General features: G+C 46.5%; 2 protein-coding genes across 3 annotated transcripts in view; one reads left to right on the top strand and one right to left on the bottom strand.

Moving 5' to 3' along the window:
* Nucleotides 1-15,551, top strand: part of GDPD4 (glycerophosphodiester phosphodiesterase domain containing 4) — a 45,700-nt gene extending 30,149 nt beyond the window's left edge. Inside the window, exons 7-16 of the mRNA XM_082060616.1 lie at nt 2,334-2,427; nt 3,984-4,129; nt 4,497-4,579; nt 5,443-5,593; nt 7,226-7,450; nt 8,265-8,422; nt 9,668-9,815; nt 10,945-11,027; nt 14,399-14,481; nt 15,314-15,551. Of these exons, the coding sequence (XP_081916742.1) occupies nt 2,334-2,427; nt 3,984-4,129; nt 4,497-4,579; nt 5,443-5,593; nt 7,226-7,450; nt 8,265-8,422; nt 9,668-9,815; nt 10,945-11,027; nt 14,399-14,481; nt 15,314-15,345 (1,203 nt within the window). The 3' untranslated portion in view covers nt 15,346-15,551. The remainder of the gene's footprint in view (nt 1-2,333; nt 2,428-3,983; nt 4,130-4,496; nt 4,580-5,442; nt 5,594-7,225; nt 7,451-8,264; nt 8,423-9,667; nt 9,816-10,944; nt 11,028-14,398; nt 14,482-15,313) is intronic.
* A 1,559-nt stretch (nt 15,552-17,110) lies between these two features.
* The window catches only part of MYO7A (myosin VIIA), a 70,323-nt gene continuing 66,963 nt past the window's right edge, over nt 17,111-20,470 (bottom strand). For both annotated transcript variants that reach the window (XM_082070459.1, XM_082070460.1), the window contains exons 46-47: nt 20,189-20,308; nt 17,111-19,439 (exon numbers count right to left, since the gene is read on the bottom strand). In XM_082070459.1, coding sequence (XP_081926585.1) covers nt 19,350-19,439; nt 20,189-20,308 — 210 coding nt within the window. In that variant the 3' untranslated portion in view covers nt 17,111-19,349. The remainder of the gene's footprint in view (nt 19,440-20,188; nt 20,309-20,470) is intronic.

The following is a 20,470-nucleotide window of genomic DNA, read 5'->3' on the forward strand; positions in this document are numbered from 1 at the left end:
GAATGCTAGGGATTAGAAGGGACCTCAAAAGATCATCTAGTCCAATCCCCCTGCTGGAGCAGGAACACCTAAATGAGGCTACACAGGGACGTGTGCAGGCGGGTTTGAATGTCTCCAGAGTAGAAGACTCCACAACTTCCCTGGGCAGCCTGGTCCAGTGTCTGTTACCCTCACTGAGAAGAAGTTTCTTCTCAAGTTTAAGTGGAACCTCTTATGTTCCAGCTTAAACCCATTACCCCTTGTCCTACCATTGGTTGTCACCGAGAAGAGCCTGGCTCCATCCTCCTGACACTCACCCTTTGTATATCTGTAAACATTAATAAGGTCACCCCTCAGTCTCCTCTTCTCCAAACTAAAGAGACCCAGTTCCCTCAGCCTTTCCTCACACGGGAGATGCTCCACTCCCTTAATCATCTTTGTTGCCCTGCGCTGGACTCTCTCCAGCAGTTCCCTGTCCTTATGGAACTGAGGGGCCACAACTGGACACAATATTCCAGATGTAGTCTCCCCAGGGCAGAGTAGAGAGGAAGGAGAACCTCTCTCGACTTACTAACCACCCCCCTTTGAGATGCTTCACGTGGCCTCCTGCTGCAGATAGCAAACCACATGAATCTCTTGTAGATCCTGTGTCATCCTTTAGCCCTGCAAAGCTATCTCAAATGTCCTGGACATCTCAGATGGCACCTCTGTTTATGCAACTGAATCCTGCTTCTAATCAAAAGATGTTGGTATCAAGTCTCTGGGGCAGACACTGTCACAGGCAATAATATCTCCCAGTACGTTCTGCATTCTTCAACCCTTCCAGCTTAAGGATTCAGGCATGGACTAAGCAATAGCAAAGCCTTGCATCTGAATAGATTTTTTTCTGAGTATTTGCCTTTATAACTCTCAGTTCTAGCTGGAATGGAAATTATGGGCTTCTGACAAGCATGAGAAAATGGTGGATTTGTTTCTTTGACAAATTCCCCTAGTTTTATTAAAGGTTTGTCTTATCAACATTACTTGAGTGAAGAGCATCCATTCAGTGTCAAACTATTTCTGCTTGGGTTTCAGCTCTGTTCATGCATTCATGATAAGCAGAGAAGTGTTTCTTAGCTTCTGATCTTTTTTAATCTTTAAGACCAAAGAAAACAAGTCAAAGTATTTTATCTGTCCAGCAATTGATATTATCTAATAGGGCATAAGCATTACATGAATATATTATTTTGTGTCAGTAAATTGAGAAAAATACCTACACATTGAGTTTAAAGCGGGGAAAAAAAAAAGAAAAAAGGGATGAAAAATACAATTAGCCCTAATGCCAGTGACTTAAATGCTTTGAAATAAATGAAAATGAATTATTGTCCTGGAGCAAGTCCAGAGGAGGCCACGAAGATGATCTGAGGACTGGAACAACCTTCCTGTGAAGACAGGCTGAAAGAGTTGGGGCTTTTTAGACTGGAGAAGAGAAGGCTCCAGGGAGACCTTATATCAGCCTTCCAGGGCCTTGAGAGCACCTACAAGAAAGCTGGAGAGGGACTTTTTACAAGGGCAGGTAGTGATAAGGAAAACGGTAATGGCTTTAAACTGAAAGAGGGGAGATTCAGGTTAGATATAAGGAAGAAATTCTTCCCCATGAGGGTGGTGAGGCACTGGAACAGGCTCCCCAGAGAAGTTGTGGATGCTGCATAGCTGGGAGTGTTCAAGGTCAGGTTGGACGGGGCTTTGAGTGACCTGGTCTAGTGGAAGGTGTCCCTGCCCATGGCAGGGGAATGGAACTAAATGGTCTTTAAGGTCTCTTCCAACCCAAGCAATTCTATGATTCCATGAATATATTGATAACATGTGAAATTAGGTGCTGCTGAGTCTAATATCCATGATCAGACAGGTACCAGATGAACTGCATCTCTTATACTGCAATATTTAGTTCCATACAGGTTATCTGTCAGGCTTGTTGACGTCAGTTTAACGATTCAGCCACAGTGTGGCAACGGAGACGAGATGATGTTCTTAGGTACATGGTTTAGAGGTGGACTTGGCAATGTTAATGGTTGGACTTGATTATCTTAAAGGTCTTTTCCAACCAAAATGATGCTATGATTCTGTGAAAGGAGAGCTGTGTAGTGCAGCAAGGAGCACTCCTCAGCCCAAGGAGCTAGCACATGGGGGGGCACATATCTCTCCCCCAACTCCAGAGGTATTTGGTGGATCCAACACAGATAAGGGAGAGATTGAACTTGTGGTATCTGCAGCAGGAACCCATTCAGGTGGAAGGTTGTAGTTGTGTTGGAGTTGTTTTCCACCTGCTTTCACACTTCAACCTTTTGACTAAAATCCCTTTCTCTCCTTGCCAGATCACAGCTCCCTATCTCCACATAGGGGCAATAACCATCATGGTCCTCCTGTCCTGGCCTGTGGCTCTTCATGCCATCAGAGCACATAAGAAAGGTACAGTAACTCTGCTTCCTGCTCCTTGTATGAAAAAAGATGTATGTCAGCATGGGAAAACAGGCGTGCAGGAGCCTTTTATTCCAACACCTGCACCGCAGATGGAGGTGACTTTTAGCCTCTGTGTATCCCAGGGAAATTAGGGGGGCTGGGGCTTTGGCTGTGCCCTCTCCTCTAGCTGTCCAGGTCTGATACTAGTTTGCATGCTCCCTTGCACAGTTTTGGCTTACACTGAGGCAGTGAACCTATTTTGAGACGGAGGAGATTAGCAGAAGCAACCACATTCTGAGTCATGCATGGAAATTCGGCCAGCTCTCTGCAGGAGAAAACAGACAGTGGCATCTCTCCTGCTTGACCTTTGCTTGTTATACTCAACTTCGGCATCTCAGGAGGGGTCTCAAGTCCCATCAATCCACTTCAGACTGGTGCATCTCAGGAGAAGCCAGCTGAAAGAGGGAAAGAGCTTTTTGACTAGTTCCTAGTATTGTCCCATGGCAAGTTCTGTCTACCTCAGAGAAGTGCGACCAAGTAGCGTAAAACCAAGGCCAGATGCCAGTAACAACTGCACAAGAGCCTGGTTCTGGGACTGACTGGTTTTCTCTGTCTTAGTATCTCCATGTAGTCAAAGTTATGTACATGACACCCATTTGCAGATGTTAATTTGTAATAAAAATCACCGACAGAATGGGCTGGTGAAAGTGTGTATTTTTTTCTGCTCAGGATTTTCCTATTGAACTACAGCTGGGAAGGTTGGGGGGAATATGTTGGGACCCTAAACATTACAGTTCACCACGTCTAATGGATTATCAGCTCAATACATCAGCTTGGTGTGAGCCCAAGTTCCTTCAGAGCCACTGGCACAACGTACAAAAGGGTGGTGGTACCCATTCAAAGAAAGAGATGTTGGTGCACAGATGCTCGTTTCTCAGAGGAAATGTTTTGTTCCCTGAGGTGAAGGCTCAGTGTGTCAACAGACTCCAGAGAAGACTGTAGGTGATGAGCTGGGAAGTTTCTGAGGTGCAATACCCATGCAGTCAGAGTCTGCAGGGTTCTGTAGGTCATTGACAGCAATCTGAATAAACTGGGGAAGTATTCACCTTAAGTGGATGTAACGTAGTTGAAGGAGAAAGGTTCCTCCTCTTCTTCACTGTGAATCAAACTTCAAAATGTTTGTTGTTCTTATCTGAGTAAGAAAAATATTAGCATCAACTGTTGAGGATTGTTTTTCTACAGATGGGGGATATTTCATTGTACTGCCTCTAAAGAAAAAGAAATTACGGCCATGTCTTGCTTTAAGGCAATAAAAGCACAAAACCTGCAGTCCTGATGTGGACAACTAACATCCTTGCTTTGACCAGTTTGCTTTCCTGGGTTGCATTGCTTGGAGAGAAGGAGAAAATTAGGGGAAGACGGGATGGAAGAAGGGTTATAAAAAGGGATGGGACAAAGCCCAACAGCTACTTAGCTGAAGGGCTGTATTAAAAGTCAAACTGCAAGGCAAACTCATTCGTTACCACATGGATTAACTCTAGCCTTCCTCCTTCAAATTCTTTCAGTTGTTCAGGTGATAATTGTTGGTCCATACCTGGCTATCCTTCTCTTTCTTTTCTTGATACCTCTGGGGATGTACTCTCCTTGCATCAGAGAGATGGGGACACTTGGACCAAAGCCAGCCCTCATTGGACACCGTGGAGCACCAATGGTAGGTCTGGAGAAGTTATTTTACATCATTTTTTTCATCCTGTGTCTTGCTTCTTTCTACTTTCATCATCATCTTCTGGGTTTTTTTTTTCCATTAAATTTGTGGAGAGTGGGAGGGGAGATATTTCTGCTAGGGACTGCATGCCAAAAGCATCGCTGCATGGGTTTGCTAACAAGGATAACGCTGTTCCTGAGGGACAAGATGGATTTGGTGGCTGAAGTGGAAGAAAACAAACAGTAGACTTTAACAAGATAATGATGGTCCTTTAACAAAAAGCAGAGGTGTTACGAAGAGACAGAAAGTGCTTATTGAGTACTCTGGAGTGTGTTTGAAAATGATCTGTTTATGCACTTTTTTTTTTTTCCAGCTGGCACCAGAGAACACTGAGATGTCATTTCAGAAAACAATTGAACATGGTGCGGACGGTCTTGAAACAGATGTCACCATTAGGTAAGGGGAAAACATCGCGTCCCACAGAATACACGCTGCTTCTCCTAAGAGTTGCCTTTGGAGACATGCAAGTCCGTGCAATTAGGGTTTACTGATGGCTGGGACAGCGTCCCTCGATTGACATGTGATGATAGGGGCTCTAGGGCATGGTTGTTCTCAGGCAAGTCAATAAGCTGCAGCTATCGATTTAACAACCGTTATTTCTACAGTGTATTTTAAATGCTTTGCAGGGTATAAAGACAAGTCCCTACCCTAGTCTGACTTCCAGGGCATGGCGAGGGTTGTGTCAGGCCTACAAACCAGCAGAAAATTATATTCAGACTTGTGACAGCATTGTCCTAATTATTAGATCTTTAATTGCCTCTGTGTGGGGGACTCATGGCCATAAATTGCTAACAAGCTGTGCAGGACGAGCAGTTGTCAGACACTGAATGAGAAAAATACTCATGCTTAGATGTTCTACTAATGTACACCTTTCTATAAGAGAATATTTTGCCTTTCCATCACTGTCTGTTTAGACTTCAATCCTCTGAAACCTGTAAAAACACTTTGGTGTCAGCAAAAATATATTTCAACCACAAGTTACTATACTTTTTTTTTGGCATAAATGCCACTGTCTCTACTTTGCCTCTGAGGAAACTGAGGCATAGAGAGACATAACTTCTCCAAGGTAACTCAGCAGTATTCAAGCTGGAAATAACCTGGTGTCCTGAGCCTCAGCCTTCCTATCCCACCCTCTGCATGGCGAGAGGCCGTACTACTGTGTTCATGGTGGCCCATGTATTCTTCTGACCTGGCATGAGTCTGCTCAATCCATGAATGAACCTGCACCCCAGGTCACCTGAACTCTTGGTCTCCAACAGCTACGATGGGGTTCCTTTCCTCATGCATGACAGCACCTTGAGGAGGACAACCAACATCAAGGAGGTCTACCCCAATGACACTGCTCAAAATGCTGCATTATTCTCTTGGGATACCCTGCAGGAGTTGAATGCTGGAACGTGGTTCCTTAAGGTAAGCACCGTAAAGGACTATCATCAACTGGGTGTACAAGAGACACCAGCTGGCGACTACTTAATAGCACGAATGTTAGGAGAGGAACTACTGTGTTAAGGTGGTTCCTTTTCCCTAGGCTTTCCACAGCAGAGACTCAGTCAAAAAATCATTAAGTTCTTCTTAAATAAACAACTCACTTGCAAGATACAGCATGGAGCAGCTTGAGTTCAAGAAGGACAGGGAACTGCTGGAGAGAGTCCAGCACAGGGCAACCAAGATGCTGAAGGGAGTGGAGCATCTCCCGTGTGAGGAAAGGCTGAGGGAGCTGGGGCTCTGGAGCTGGAGAAGAGGAGACTGAGGGGTGACCTCATTAATGTTTACGGATATATAAAGGGTGAGTGTCAGGAGGATGGAGCCAGGCTCTTCTCAGTGACAACCAATGAGAGGACAAGGGGCAATGGGTACAAACTGGAACACAAGAGGTTCCACTTAAACTTGAGAAGAAACTTCTTCTCAGTGAGGGTGGCAGAGCCTGGCCCAGGCTGCCCAGGGAGGTTGTGGAGTCTCCTTCTCTGCAGACATTCCAACCCGCCTGGACACCTTCCTGTGTAACCTCATCTGGGTGTTCCTGCTCCATGGGGGGATTGCACTGGATGAGCTTTCCAGGTCCCTTCCAATCCCTGACATTCTGAGATTCTGTGATTCTGTGAGCTGGGGGCCTCCTGAAGAGGGACCATTAGTAGAGAAAAGCTTGGATAATTATGTGCCCATAAGCCAAATTCCCACCCCCGCTGTGTCACTCCGGGCCAATTGCAAAATTAAAGTCTGGGGTCTCCTCATTCTTCACTGGATCTCTTCATTTCCTTCAGGCAGGCCATCAATCAAAGTCCTGACCTTCAGCTGCTATTTCATACCTGCAGCTGTAGAAAAATAAGTTCTTGCCAAACTAAAACATTTTTCTGTTTTATCTTCTTCTGTTAAACGTAGTTTTATTCCCTCACTTATCTCCAGGGATGCAGATCCCTTTATTTAGTAGCTCGAACCACTCTGAGGCATTTTTTTCCTTAAAGAGGCAGAAAGTTCAAAAGTTCACAGGTTGCAGAAGTTATGCTAAGTAAACTCTGTACAAGAATTTTCTAAACAAGTTCTGTAAGGAGCAGTGTACCCAATACTTCAATTAGCTAAGGCAGTCTGTTCCCTAACAACTGGTTGAGGCAAAACTCAAAGAAGTCAGTAGAAATCCTTCAGTTGGATTGTCCAGTTGTCCTTTAGGCATAGGAGACCTATGACAACTGCCTGGTGGGTGTTCTTGTGGCTCCTTATCATGGCAGCAGCAGAGCACATGGTCTAGAGGAAGAAGACAACAGGTATTATACTTGTGCAAGGTGCTGTGTATAACAGCGGTGGGAAAAAGCCGCACAGCAGAGCCTACAGAACTACACAATTTAGGTCCCAGAAGCAGTGTCATCACAGCCTGGCTTAATTTCCCTCATTTCTCAAGTAGAAGAGCTAAGCAAAATAAAATATCCTTACCTACTGAGGGCTCATGTCAAACTTTTTCCCTCTTTGAGATGAGTTTTTTTGTATGCAGCTGACTCCCATAGGCGACTACCTGATTGATTTCCTTTTTTAATATCTGTTTATTTCTAGGACAAACCATTTTCATGCATGGGCTCACTGTCAAGGGCAGATCAAAACCAGGCAATGAATCAGTCCATTTACAAGCTAAGTAATTTCTTGCGCCTCGCAGACAGTCAGAATAAAGTTGTGATATTTGATCTCTACCGCCCTCCAGAGAAACATCCTTATAGGAACTCATGGATCAACAGAACCCTGGAAGTCATCCTCAATGAGTCGGGGATTAGACCCCATCTGGTAGGGTGGCATCACTCCTCTGTATGCTTTTTTCTTGCTCTCTGAATTTGGACTTTGGGGTCACGCCCTGTGTGATTTTACCTGCATAAATTCCAGGCCCTTTCATTTCACGTGTTTTAAGAGGCATCACTTGGGATACAGTCCTACTATTGGTGCCTCAGCAGGTACAAAATGGTGTAACCTTACAGAGAACAAAGAAATAAGCCGTTGTATATACCGGCTGATGCCTTAGCCCCCAGACAGCATCCTTTCATAATAATTGACAGCCTACTCCCTGCCACACATGTTTATTTTATATATTGCATAGAAACTCCTGTCTTACATTAAAGCACATGAAGCTGTGAGCCTTCATTGCCTTCCTCCTTCCCCAGGCAATTCCCTGCTTGGGATGAATGCTAAATCCATATGGATCAGGTTATGAGTCCATTGATGTCTGGGGGGTTACGCTGATTTGTATCTGCTGAAGTTCCCCCATACTGAGAGAATGGGAGAACAGAATATTTTCTGTTGCCTTTCCCAGAAAGCAAAGCTGTCTTTTCATCCATTTCAAAGACCGCATCTTTTGTTGGGCTGTGTGAAATGTGCTCACTGATTTCAAGTTGATAAGCAAGGAACAGTGAGTACTTATTTCTTGATGAATGTGACTTGCAAGTTTTAACCCTGCATCCTAATGTTCTTTGATCATCGTAAGAAATATGTCATTTGACAGGCAGGCTTAAGCTCCTCAAGACCTTATCCTTACTGGGTTTGTGTGAAGGGCAGGGCACATCAGTAAGTCTGCTGCGAACTCACTTGTCCCTCCTGTTGGTTGCAGGTCCTATGGCTGGAGGACGACATGAGGTCCTTTGTTCAGTCTGTTGCTCCTGGGTTTCAGCAGACAATAGGCCGTAAAGCCCCAGCTGAAGACCTCTTGATGGACAACATTGTCAAACTCAATCTGCCCTACACTGAAATGTCCAGTGAAGATATCAGGTAGGCTGGAGTTTCAGCCCAAGGACGCTTGGACTGCATCTGGACTATGTTTGCCTCATGCATGTAGCAATGTCTCCCTCCAGTGACCAGCTCCAGGATCTGTAGCATTTTGGGAAGAGCTCCTTTAGATCAAGCGGCCATCCCTGTTGGATTCTGGGAGTGAAGGACTCTAGTCCACTCCTACTGTTGACCTCGTGTGTGGCCAAGAGGTGGCAGATGTAATTGTACTCCCTTGCTCCCAAATCCATATTTACTTGACCAGTATCTGGGTAGCATAACACAGGTATCTCTTGATTTCTTGTCTTTCTATTCATGCCATTCCCAGTCCCTTCAACACTCAATCGCAAAGAAGGAACAACTATTTAACCTCTCATGACTCTTCCACAGACACCAGTGTGAGTGCATAAAGCTGTGGTGAGAGACCATCACCCTCTTGTGGCTGGTGTTTTGATTTCATTTCTTGTCTCTCTTACTACCAGTACTCTGTTGCTTGCAACACACTAAAAATACCATATCTCCAGTGGAAGGTTCTGCATTCATTGCAGGACATTCCGAAGTGTTTCTTTCGTATGAAAAATCAAAACTAAACAAAACCAAAAACGAGTCTTACCTGTCCATCTCTCCATTTGTAAATACGATTTTTTTTTTCTCTCTTTTAAGTGCACAGAAATATTGTAATCTAATTAAAAAAATTAAGATAAAAAGTTTAATTATTTGGATGAGAATGATGTTCATGTTTTCTCAATTATAATTTTCACAGCATGTAAAATCCTAGGTAAATCCGTTTGGGTTAGATCCTCGTAGATTTACAAGTGCTGGTATCGATGATACATTCCTTTCCTATTACACAGAGTAGGATCTTACTTCATATTAAGTTTTGATAGCTTGTAAGAGCTTGAAAGATGAGTTAATGCAGAAAAATTAACGAACATGTGTAGCCAGTTTTGAGGTGGTTTTGAACGCACCATTGGGAGATTACAAACACATAATTATGTTGATTCATATGGCAGAAGGTTAAGCAAAGTTTTGACCTCTTGGACATTTTAACTGCATTTTCTTCCAGCAGATCAGCTATTCTGTTATGACCAATTATGAATGATTAATTATTGGCTGGTTGCTTTTCCTTTCTATTCCTTATCTAGGTCCTAAAGCAATCTTTTCTACAGAAAATTGCTGTCCATCCTTGATTCAGCCCAAAGGAAGTACTAACCTTAACAAAGGTTATTGCCTTTTGGTCTTTTAAAGGAAATATGCTGAGAGAAACATCACCACCAACTTCTATGTGATCAGTGAGCCGTGGCTTTTCTCCCTGGCATGGTGCTCTGGGGCACACTCTGTGACCACCAATGCCGTCCACACACTGAAGAATCTCAGCCAGCCACTCTTCCTCATGGTAAGTGAAAATCCTCCGCCTCTCATGGGTAGGAAGTAGGGTTGGGATGTTCATGGTTACCTTTAGAGACCATGGGCCCATTCGCGCAAGGGTAAAGGATCCTTTGTATGAAAAGGACCTGAGTTGAAACCTGGCTTACCTGGAACCTCTGAGCTGCTCCAGGTATCACCATACCCTTCTCTTCTTTTCTCTTGGCTCAGGTAGAAGCACCCTGCTCATTAGGATTTGCAACTTAGGCCTTCAGATAAGAAAGAAAAGCCATAATGAAACTTGTGTGGGAAGAAAGGGCCTCTGAGGGCATAAGGCGATGCATGAGAATTTCTGTTTCTAAGCTTTTGAAGCACCTTACTGGTGTCAGAAATCCCTCATTTCCCAGGGCTTCCCACTGCCCTTCTCAAACTTGGTCTTGTTCCACAAGCCTGAGGGAAACAAACAGAAATAAGCCTTTTTTTTCACATAATTTGTCTATTCCCTATTCTGCCTTGGGCAACCTGTAGGGCTAAGGAACACCTGGGGCACTGGTCCCTCTGGAGTCCCTGCAGCCTGAAAGCTACTACTTTGAACAACTGGCTTCATAATCTTGAAGCAGATTTTGTGATGCTCCCATCCAGACAACTGCAATGTTTCAGTCCATTGTGAGGGTGGGTGGAGGTCTAGTCTAAGGATGAATCTTCAGATGATCTTAGACTTGAAGCAGGAGCCAGACCCTCTGTGGCGTTCACTAGGGGACAGTTTTGCCAGGGAAAATGAGATGCCACCAGTTGACATTAATGTCGGAGGGAAGTGAAGTGAAGTGAAGTGAAGTGAAGTGAAGTGAAGTGAAGTGAAGTGAAGTGAAGTGAAGTGAAAGGCCTGCCCATACAAACAAGAGTTCCCCATTATGTTCACTGTGATGTGGTACAATCTTCTTGGCCACAGAACAGACCTGTGTTTATGAAGGATGATGATTCAGCACCAACACCCACTGGTGAGTGGCCACTTTGAAATGCCACCAAATGCTTTAAACACTGCACGTGCAAACCAGGCAGCTAAATGGCCATATTTGAGCAGTGAGAAAGAGCCTGAGCAACGTTTTTTCAATACCTTGGGGTCCTTGGTGGTGGATGCATCCTCTGTTGTTCTCTTCCAGACTCCGCAGCAATACAACATCATGTGGATCCTGACAGACCTGACCTCTGTGCTCCTTATCTCACTCATCTTTGCCCTGCACTGGTAACTACCCGACTTGCTAATGGCTATGCTAACCTGATCTTTTGTGCCAGGTGGAGGGAAGGAAAGATGCTTCCAGGTGATCTGAAGGGTTAAAACTACTCTTGAGAATAATTAATTTCCCTTCAAGAACTAGAAGAAAACCCTGAAAGTCTCCAAATACCTCTCTGCTCCTCCTGCCTGCTCTCATTTTTCCTCTCCACCTTGGCAACTCAGGTATCATCTACCCTCAGGATTCAGTGGAGACCTGGTGGATTTGCAGTAGCAACATAAACCAGTTATCAAAGCTGATGGGCTAAGAAAGGAACTGATTTTTCTATGCTTACTATTTATATAAATACCATTGCATTGGACTGAGTGAGGAGGAAAGCTCCCAGTGTTAATATTTGGATACCCTGTGTGGTGTCTGAAGAGCCTCTGAGGAAATCCGTTCTCCCAGATGAAAATGTCTGAGTGTAGCACAGATACTGCTTTTGGTTTCCTCCCATGCCATCAAAGACATTGCCGCTATTTAGTAATTGGGGAAACCGGGGTTCACAGAACAGGCACAGAGTGGCTCCTTTCCTTCCTTCCCCTCTCACCCTGACCTGGTCCTTTCCCAGGTCCTGCTTTAGAAGATGTCACCTTGCTTTCAAGGCCAGACATGAGGAAGAATTTTTTTACACTGAGGGTGTAGAAGAGGAGAGTTTACAGGTCATGGAAGCAGGGGCTGGCCACTTGGGAGGAATATAAGGCTGCTGTTAGAGGATGTAGGAAGGCAGCTAGGATAGCCAAGGCCTCCTTAGAATTACAGCTGGCAAGAGGGGTCAAGGACAGCAAAAAGAACTTTTTCAAATACATAGCAGATAAAACTAATACCAGAGGCAATGTAGGCCCACTGATGAATGGGGTGGGTGCCCTGGTGGCAGAAGATACAGAGAAGGCAGAATTACTGAATGCCTTCTTTGTCTCTGTCTACTCTGCCGGAGGCTGTCCTGGGGAGCCCTGTACCCCTGAGACCCCGGATGAAGCCAGGTCAATGGAGGAGTTTGCTTTAGTCGATGAGGACTGGGTTAGGGAGCAATTAAATAGTCTGGACATCCATAAATCCATGGGTCCAGATGGGATGCATCCGCGGGTGCTGAGGGAGCTGGCTGAAGTCATTGCTGGACCGCTCTCCATCATCTTTGCCAAGTCTTGGGAAACGGGAGAGGTGCCCGAGGATTGGAGGAAAGCAAATGTCACTCCAGTCTTCAAAAAGGGCAGGAAGGAAGACCCGGGTAATTATAGACCGGTCAGCCTCACCTCTGTCCCTGGGAAAGTGATGGAACAGCTTGTCCTTGGTGCCATCTCAAGGCATATCAAGGATAAGAGGGTTATTAGGGGCAGTCAGCATGGCTTTACCAAGGGTAGGTCATGCTTGACCAACCTCATAGCCTTTTATGAGAATGTAACAAGGTGGATGGATGATGGCAGAGCGGTGGATGTGGTCTACCTTGACTTCAGTAAAGCCTTTGACACAGTCTCCCACAGCATCCTCACAGCTAAGTTGAGGAGGTGTGGTCTAGACAATAGAGTAGTGAGGTGGGTTGCAAACTGGCTTAGGGAGAGAAGCCAGAGAGTGGTAGTCAATGGTGCGGAGTCTAGTTGGAGGCCAGTATCTAGTGGAGTGCCTCAGGGGTCAGTGCTGGGGCCAATATTATTCAATATATTCATTAACGATTTGGACGAGGGAATTGAGTGTACTATCAGCAAGTTTGCTGATGGCACTAAGCTGGGAGGAGTGGCTGACACGCCAGAGGCTGTGCTGCCATCCAGCGGGACCTGGACAGGCTGGAGAGTTGGGCGGGGAATACCCTAATGAAATTTAACAAGGGCAAGTGTAGAGTCCTGCATCTGGGCAGGAACAACCCCAGGTTCCAGTATAGGTTGGGAGATTACATATTAGAGAGCAGTGTAGGGGAAAGGGACCTGGGGGTCCTGGTGGACAACAGGATGACCATGAGCCAGCACTGTGCCCTTGTGGCCAGGAAGGCCAATGGCATCCTGGGGTGTATTAGAAGGGGGGTGGTTAGTAGATCGAGAGAGGTCCTCCTTCTCCTCTACTCCACCCTGGTGAGACCCCATCTGGAATATTGTGTCCAGTTCTGGGCCCCTCAGTTCAAGAAGGACAGGGAACTGCTGGAGAGGGTCCAGCGTAGGGCAACGAAGATGGTTAAGGGAGTGGAGCACCTCCCTTATGAAGAAAGGCTGAGGGAGCTGGGTCTCTTTAGTTTGGAGAAGAGGAGACTAAGGGGGGGACCTTATTAATGTTTATAAATATATAAAAGGTGAGTGCCATGAGGATGGAGCCAGGCTCTTCTGGGTGGCAAACAATGATAGGACAAGGGGTAATGGGATCAAGCTGGAACACAAGAGGTTCCGCTTAAATTTGAGAAGAAACTTCTCAGTAAGGGTGACAGAGCACTGGAACAGGCTGCCCAGGGAAGTTGTGGAGTCTCCTTCTCTGGAGACATTCAAAACCCGCCTGGACATGTTCCTGTGCGACCTCACCTAGGTGTTCCTGCTCCAGCAGGGGGATTGGACTAGATGATCTTTTGAGGTCCCTTCCAATCCCAAACATACTGTGATACTGTGATACTGTGGTGAGAGCCTGTCCCAGGTTGGCCAGAGAGGTGGTGGATGCCCCATCCCTGGAGACATCCCAGGCCAGGCTGGACGGGGCTCTGAGCAACCTGAGCTGGTGAAGATGTCCCTGCTCATGGCAGGGGTGGCACTGGATGAGCTTTGAAGGTCCCTTCCAACCCAAGCCATTCTATGATTCTGTGATTCAAGGCTGCAAGTTGCAGGGTGGTTTGCAATCACCCCTGCAAACCATCCACACCACCGTCAGACCTTCCCATGCCCATCTGCTCCAGGCTTCTGTTCGTGTTGTCTGTGCATTTCCCAGAGCCCAGCAGATGCTTCTGGTCCAGCCAAATAACAACCTCTTCTGGGCTGGCATTGCAGCAAGAGCATTCCCAGCCTCGCTGGGGGTGAAGGACCATCAGCAGTGCCTGAGAGTCCTGTGTGGTTTTTGTCAGGTTTATGAATGCACCAAAATTATAGCTTTTACATTTCCCTGTTTGCAAACTTTTCTGGGGCTTTTGAGCTCTTAAATATTTCTTAGTAAAGAGGGCTTAGTCACAAAGTTGCCTTCAAAATGCTGTTGCACATGTGAAGTGTGGATGTTTAGTCCTTCTGGAGTCCCTTCTTGGTAAGGACCTGAGCAAATCTCAAAATATCAAAGCAGTTCCTGCCATGACAAAGTAGAAAAAAGGTGTCTGGGGCATGAGGGAGCTGTGAGGGTAATCACAACAAGCGGTGGTCTGACCCACGTGCTTTGCCCCATGCAGGTGGAGAGAGAGAAGTTTCTCCTGCTGTGCCCATGATGACGACCCGATGCTGGAGAGTGGCACTTACAACAAGTTCAGGACAGGTGAGCAGGGCAAAGAGAGCGTCCTGCTCAGGGACATCTCCACGGGGGTACCAGGGTCCTGGTAGGTGGGTTGGTGACTGGTGCCTGTGCTGTGGTGAAGGATGGTGGCATCCCGGGTTGTCTCGGGTGCAGGTGGCAGTGTTTTCTCCTCTCTGTTCAGCACTGTTGAGGCCACATCAAGGCACTGGGTCCAGTTCAGGCTCCCCAAACAGATTGTGACAAATGGGAGCGAGCTCAGTGGGACAATAAGCTAGAGGATGAGACATTTGAGATCTGGATTTGCACAGTAGGAGAGAAGGTCAAGAGGCATCTTATCACTGTCTGCAACCATCTAATGGGAGGGTGTAGAGAAGATGGAACCAAATGATTCTCGGATGTGCAGTGACAACAGCAAAAACTGCAACCTTGGAAATTTTGACTAAACATCAAGAGTAAAATCTTCCCCATGAGGGTGGTCAGAATATGGAACAAAGGCCCAGACAAGTGGGGAATATTCACCTTCAGAGAAGTTCAAAGCCCTGAACAGTCTGATGTAATTGGCTGTGCTTCAAGCAGAGGTTGGGGCAGAGACCTCCAGATGTCGTCTCCAAATGCATTACAATGCTGTGAAAAGAGAGCCCAGAGGTGCTGAGCACTTTTGGGTCTTCAAGGTAGGGTGAGATTGGCTGGGGACCCTCCCATGCATCAGATTTCTGCCCTCATGGAGCTACCATACAGACAAAATGACCTGACCTGGGCTGCATGCATTTTCAGCCAGGTTCTGGTTGCTCATGATGGCTGATAAAACAGCTGCAGATGTTTTGGTGGCTTCACTGCATGTCTCCTTTTCCAGAGCTCAGCGACATGCCTGCTACCATGGCCTGACATGGATGGTGAGGGGATTTGGACCTGCCATCTCGATGAGGACTGGACGGCAGATCCTTCCATGCTGCTCTTTCCTGCAATGCAAACATCAGCCTACCAAGGGGTCCATCTGGGGGGCTCAAATCCTCTTAGTGAGGAGGAGCAATTTACCTCCATGACTCTCTTGGAGATGAGCACTGAGCTTCCTCTCCTACAGCTTTTCTCATAGTCCCATGCCTGGCAGAGATCCCTGGGTTGTTGGGGAACACAGATGGATTTGCAGCCATGAAGAAGCTGTGCACCATGATGAGATGCAGCAACAACGTGGGAGCCACCATTTCCCTCTGAGACCACTGGCATCCCACAGGGCACTCATCCTGCGATCCCTCCAGCATCTGTAAGCCCTATGTTTCCACAGCTGTGTTTAGCACATGCTGCAAACACCTGAGCATCCCCTGATCCTCCTTGTTCATGGCTGCCCATGTTTCTTCTTCAGACCAGCCTCTTCTCCACACACTCCCTCCCTCCCCCCTCACAGGTCTCCTCCAGCCCCAAGACCACACCACCCACACCACGATGGCATCCTTGCCCTGCCATAAACTCTGACAGAACAGTCCGTTCCCCTTGGCTGTGGGCGAGAGCATCTCCTTCCAGGGGTGCTGAAGGACTCTTTGGTGCCTTGGCCATCTAACTAACTACTGGGACTATGACCAGGAACACAATACTTTTCTTCAGAAGAATTGAGCTGCATATGGGTTGGTCCCACAAAGTGTCCTGTTCGCTCTTCCCTTGGGAAGGTCTCTATACACTCTCTGCACCTGGGGATCTATTCTGATTTTCATTTCTCCCAGTGGCTGCTGGCACATAGAAGGAAGGGGGTTCCATGCCCTGTTCTGCAAGGGAGATGTGAGCATCTCCCAGGTTTAAGCCATAAATTTCTACTTGAACAGATAGTAAGAACACATGTTTTTTGTAAATTGCAAGTGCTGTTTTAAATACATTTTAGTTCTCCTATCATGTTTTGTTCTTATTCCGTTAGACTGGAAAAGGGGAAGAAAACAGCAGTCTTTGCCTGAATCAGGCTATAGACATTTTTTTCATACATAAGCCTCAAGTAGCTTGGTGATTTTGCTAAATAAAGCTATCACAAGTGAAATATGACAGGAAAACATTAGGTTTTAGAGTTAACTGTGCTGAGAAGCACTCAAACATTTCTAACTTACAATTTGGGAGTGTTTTGGAGGCTAGACATGCAAAAAAGCAACATCCTCCTTTGAAAAGGGCTAGAGGGTGGGTGGATTGGTGTAGAGCAGCTCCAGATCTATGAATCATGGGGAGAACATGCTACTGATAGTGTTAAACCCCCTCTCCATGCCTTGTATCCATAGCAGGTTCATAACTTTTTGTGGGTATCACTCATGTAGAGGTACATAAGCAGCAAAAATGGCAGGTGGAGAGGATGTGGATTGACTGGTGCTGTGAACCATGAGGTCCTTCACCTGTCCCCTGTTGTCCAGGTGGTGGACTTGGCTATGCTCCCACAACCACTGCCTTTTTTTTTTTTTAAAAAAAAAAGAATATTTCACTTCATTTTCCATCTGGTCACGCTGATGATTTGCTCCTCATTTCTGGATACTCTCGCCACGAGTCCCGCTCTGCAAAGAAGTCCTGATCCCAAGGACCTGGGAGCCCTGAGCCCACCCTTCCCCATGGAGACATCACCACAACCGCACGGTGCAGAACAGCCTCCCACAAACCACTTGATGCTTTTTAATATGCTTTTTTTTTTTTCATGTTACATCGCTTGGTGTGTATACAAAGAGGCCAGCAGACGCTAATACATATGACACACAGGCACACGCACACCGAGTCCCGGCACCCCCCCAAAACGGTGGGGTGGATGGGAGGCTGACAGAGCTGTGAGGGATGAGGGTGGTGGTTGGGGAAAGCTGGCCCAGGACAGAGCTGGAGAACATTTCTGTGCTGCACCATCTACTGAGTGTGCTGTGGGAGGCAGGGATGGCTGGAGACTCACAAAAAGCAGTGGTGGTGGTGGGGATGATGAGCACGTGTCTAAGGACAGGTGGAATCCCTGGGACAGCTGGATCATGGCTGCTAGGAAGGGGAGAGAAGCATCAGAGATGGATGGTGAGAAGGCAGCTGAGCTCCCAACATAGCCTTGGCTGGTGCAACCATGCTCCTGACACCAGAGTGCCTCAGGTAGGGTGACGGTGGAGGAAGAGCATCTCCTAGAAGCCCTGGCTGGCTGGTGGATGCCTCCATGCAGCATCTCATTTGCTTTGGTGGAACAACCAAGGTCCAAAGTCACTGCTGCATCCCAGTCAGATGTCACAGTCCTTGAGGTCCGGTAGACAGTGCTGCTGACTCTGCTTGTAACACCATGGTGTTGGGGGACTGAGCCCAGCTGAGCTTAACAGAGCAACACACGACCGCCTATAATACAGACTTTTATAAAAGCAGCCAAACCCAGCCCAATGCACGGGCTCAAGAGAGGTCTCCCACACCTGCTGGGATCCGTGCAGTGTTAGTGATGCCAGCATCAGGTCTTGGTGGACAATTCTCATCCCTCCTGTTGCCACACATCCAGGCACGTGCTCCTTTGAAGCCTGGATTTTTGGAAAGGCACCCCCTGGCTCCTTCCCCTACATCCTCCCAGACACAACATGGCTTCAGCCTCCTCTCTGCTGGCAGGTCCCATCTCTGCTCCAAAGCAGGCTGGTCCACACTGTGTGGTATGGGGTGGAAGACATGACTTCCAGCCAAGCAGATTAGTACAGCCAACCAAAGGTGGAGAAAAGCCCACCAAAATCAAGGGCCTGCCCTTGCTGTGAGTGGTTCGGGTCCAGCTGGGACTCATAAAGAGCCATTTCATACAGCAACACACACAAAAGCACAACAAAATCATTATCTGTTTCCAACCCTGATGACCAAGTCCATGTTTGAATTACAACTCAACACAGGCTTGGCCTCAGTCTTCCAAACACAGGGACTTCAAAACCCCTACATACATATTAAAACTTGCAGTAAAGATCCTCCCAGGATTAATTGGTCTGGACACAGCAGGAAAAAGGAGATAATTCATCTTCCAAGCCCCACTTCCAGTTGAGCCTGTAAGTTGGGAAAGATGTGCCTTGGTCTCTGGTGATCGTGGAATCCCTGGGCGAGGGATTGTCCTGCAGGTCGCCCTCAGCCCCGAGCCAGTGTCCAGATACCGGCATGAAATGCAGGATTTTTTATTTGTTTTTCCTTTTTAATATTTTAAAAAATAAATAGAAGAAGAAACAAAACTTTAAAATCTGTTCTTTAAATATTTCCAGCATTGCACGGACAGCACTTTAGTACTCTAGCCTGTTTGATCAGTAGTTTGTTTATTCTGATTCCTAGTTAAAATGTGCTCTTCCCAGCCTGCTTTTTCATTCTGTCCTTCTTAAGAACACAACATATTCTTTTGTAATGTCAAAAAAAACAAGCCCTTCAGCTTTCATTGGATAGCTTTCCAGCATAGGTTGGGGCTCCGTTATTCCTCTTCAAACCTGAAATTCTCATAACCTCACCAGAAAGACGTTAGCATCTTGATAGCTCTCAATTAAGAAAAAAAAAACCCAAAACAAACCAAAACAAGCCACACACACACACACACACACGCAAATCCTCTTCCAAGAGCTTTTGTGATGCCAGCCATTGGGTTCAGGCAAACCTCTTGCCAGAGCGTCTTTGCTCAGTCACTGTCTGAGAGTGGCGGTGTCCCCTGGAAATCTTTGAGGTGTGATACGGAGTTGGGGTGCAGGGTGGGCAAGTAGAACGGGAGGTCACAGATAGTCGTCTTCGCTGGAAGGGGAGGTGGGATTCGAGCCCTCAAGGTCAGAGTCCAACGAACTCCCTGATGGTGTTCGGCTCATCTTCCACACCTGGGAGGCAAAGGTTGTCCCCCAGCTGCATGGGTACCCCACAGGCCTCAGCTGGTGAATTAGCCCCATGGCCACCTGCCAGTGGCTTCTTGCAGTTCACTTGCTACCCTTTGCGCTCCTCTGTTTGCTCATGGCTGTTAACATCTGGCTGATATACGAGGTCAAAAGATCATCCATCTTGTAGCCCTAAGGAGGAAAGAGAAGATATTACCTGCCTTTAGGGAACATTTTACAGTTTTTTTGTTCATGCTGCCTGAACACACTGGCTACCAGTTGTTGACTTTCATGTTTTCAGGTACGTTTTGACCTGTTTCGCCATCCTCCTTAAGTGAAATGTCACCACCACAAGGAACACATCCCAAATATAAATTGCAGTGTTGGGATACAGGAACTCACTGTCCCAGGATGCTATTGAGGCTAAGAACATAAGGATACTTGGATGGGACCTGGATTTTCAAATGACCAACAAAAACCTGAATGCCTCAAATTAAATAACAACTAATCCAGCAGGAATTTTTATCGCTTGTGTTTTGGGTTTAAGATAGTCTAGGACGAGGCTTGTTGTTGCTAATGTTACTAGGGACAAACTGGGCAAAGGATCTTGGTGAAAGGGCTTGAGAATATTCCCTAAGCCCACATTTGCTTTAATATGCCTTTCAGTGTAGTGACAGGGAACAATGTCCCATGTTCCTGAGATGGCAACATCCCAAGCACCTGAGGCTCGTGAGTTGAATGATGGACCAAGTGCGAGCCCCTGATCTGTTGAGCAGAGCCATGGCAAATCCAGAAGAAAAAAAAAACATATTGGGGACTCTTCTAAGCAACCATTTTCAGGCCAGAGAATCTCCAAGACGCATTTTGCTGGAAGCATTTAATTTTGCCTGCCAAAGATGGGATTTGGTCTGACTGGGCTCAATAACGTTAACGCTCCTTACCAGGGAGGTCTCGCAGAGCAGCTTGCTTCCTCTGACCAGATTGCCGATGGTTATATGGAAGTACGTGTTGCCACTGCTCCAGTTGGAGATCTTGGTGAAGGGGTGAGTGATGAGAATATCCTGGTGGGAACACAAGATTGACACTCAGTATGTGAAAGCCTCAACTTGCACAAAGGGCTGTGAGGACCTCTCATATCCCCTGAGATGAGATTGTACCATGGCCTCATGGAAATGGAAGTGAAGTGCATGACTCTGGATCTTCCAGTGTTTGTGGATGACTAT

Source organism: Streptopelia decaocto, assembly GCF_964273445.1.
Source record: "Streptopelia decaocto genome assembly, chromosome: 1".
Taxonomy (NCBI): Eukaryota; Metazoa; Chordata; class Aves; order Columbiformes; family Columbidae; genus Streptopelia; species Streptopelia decaocto.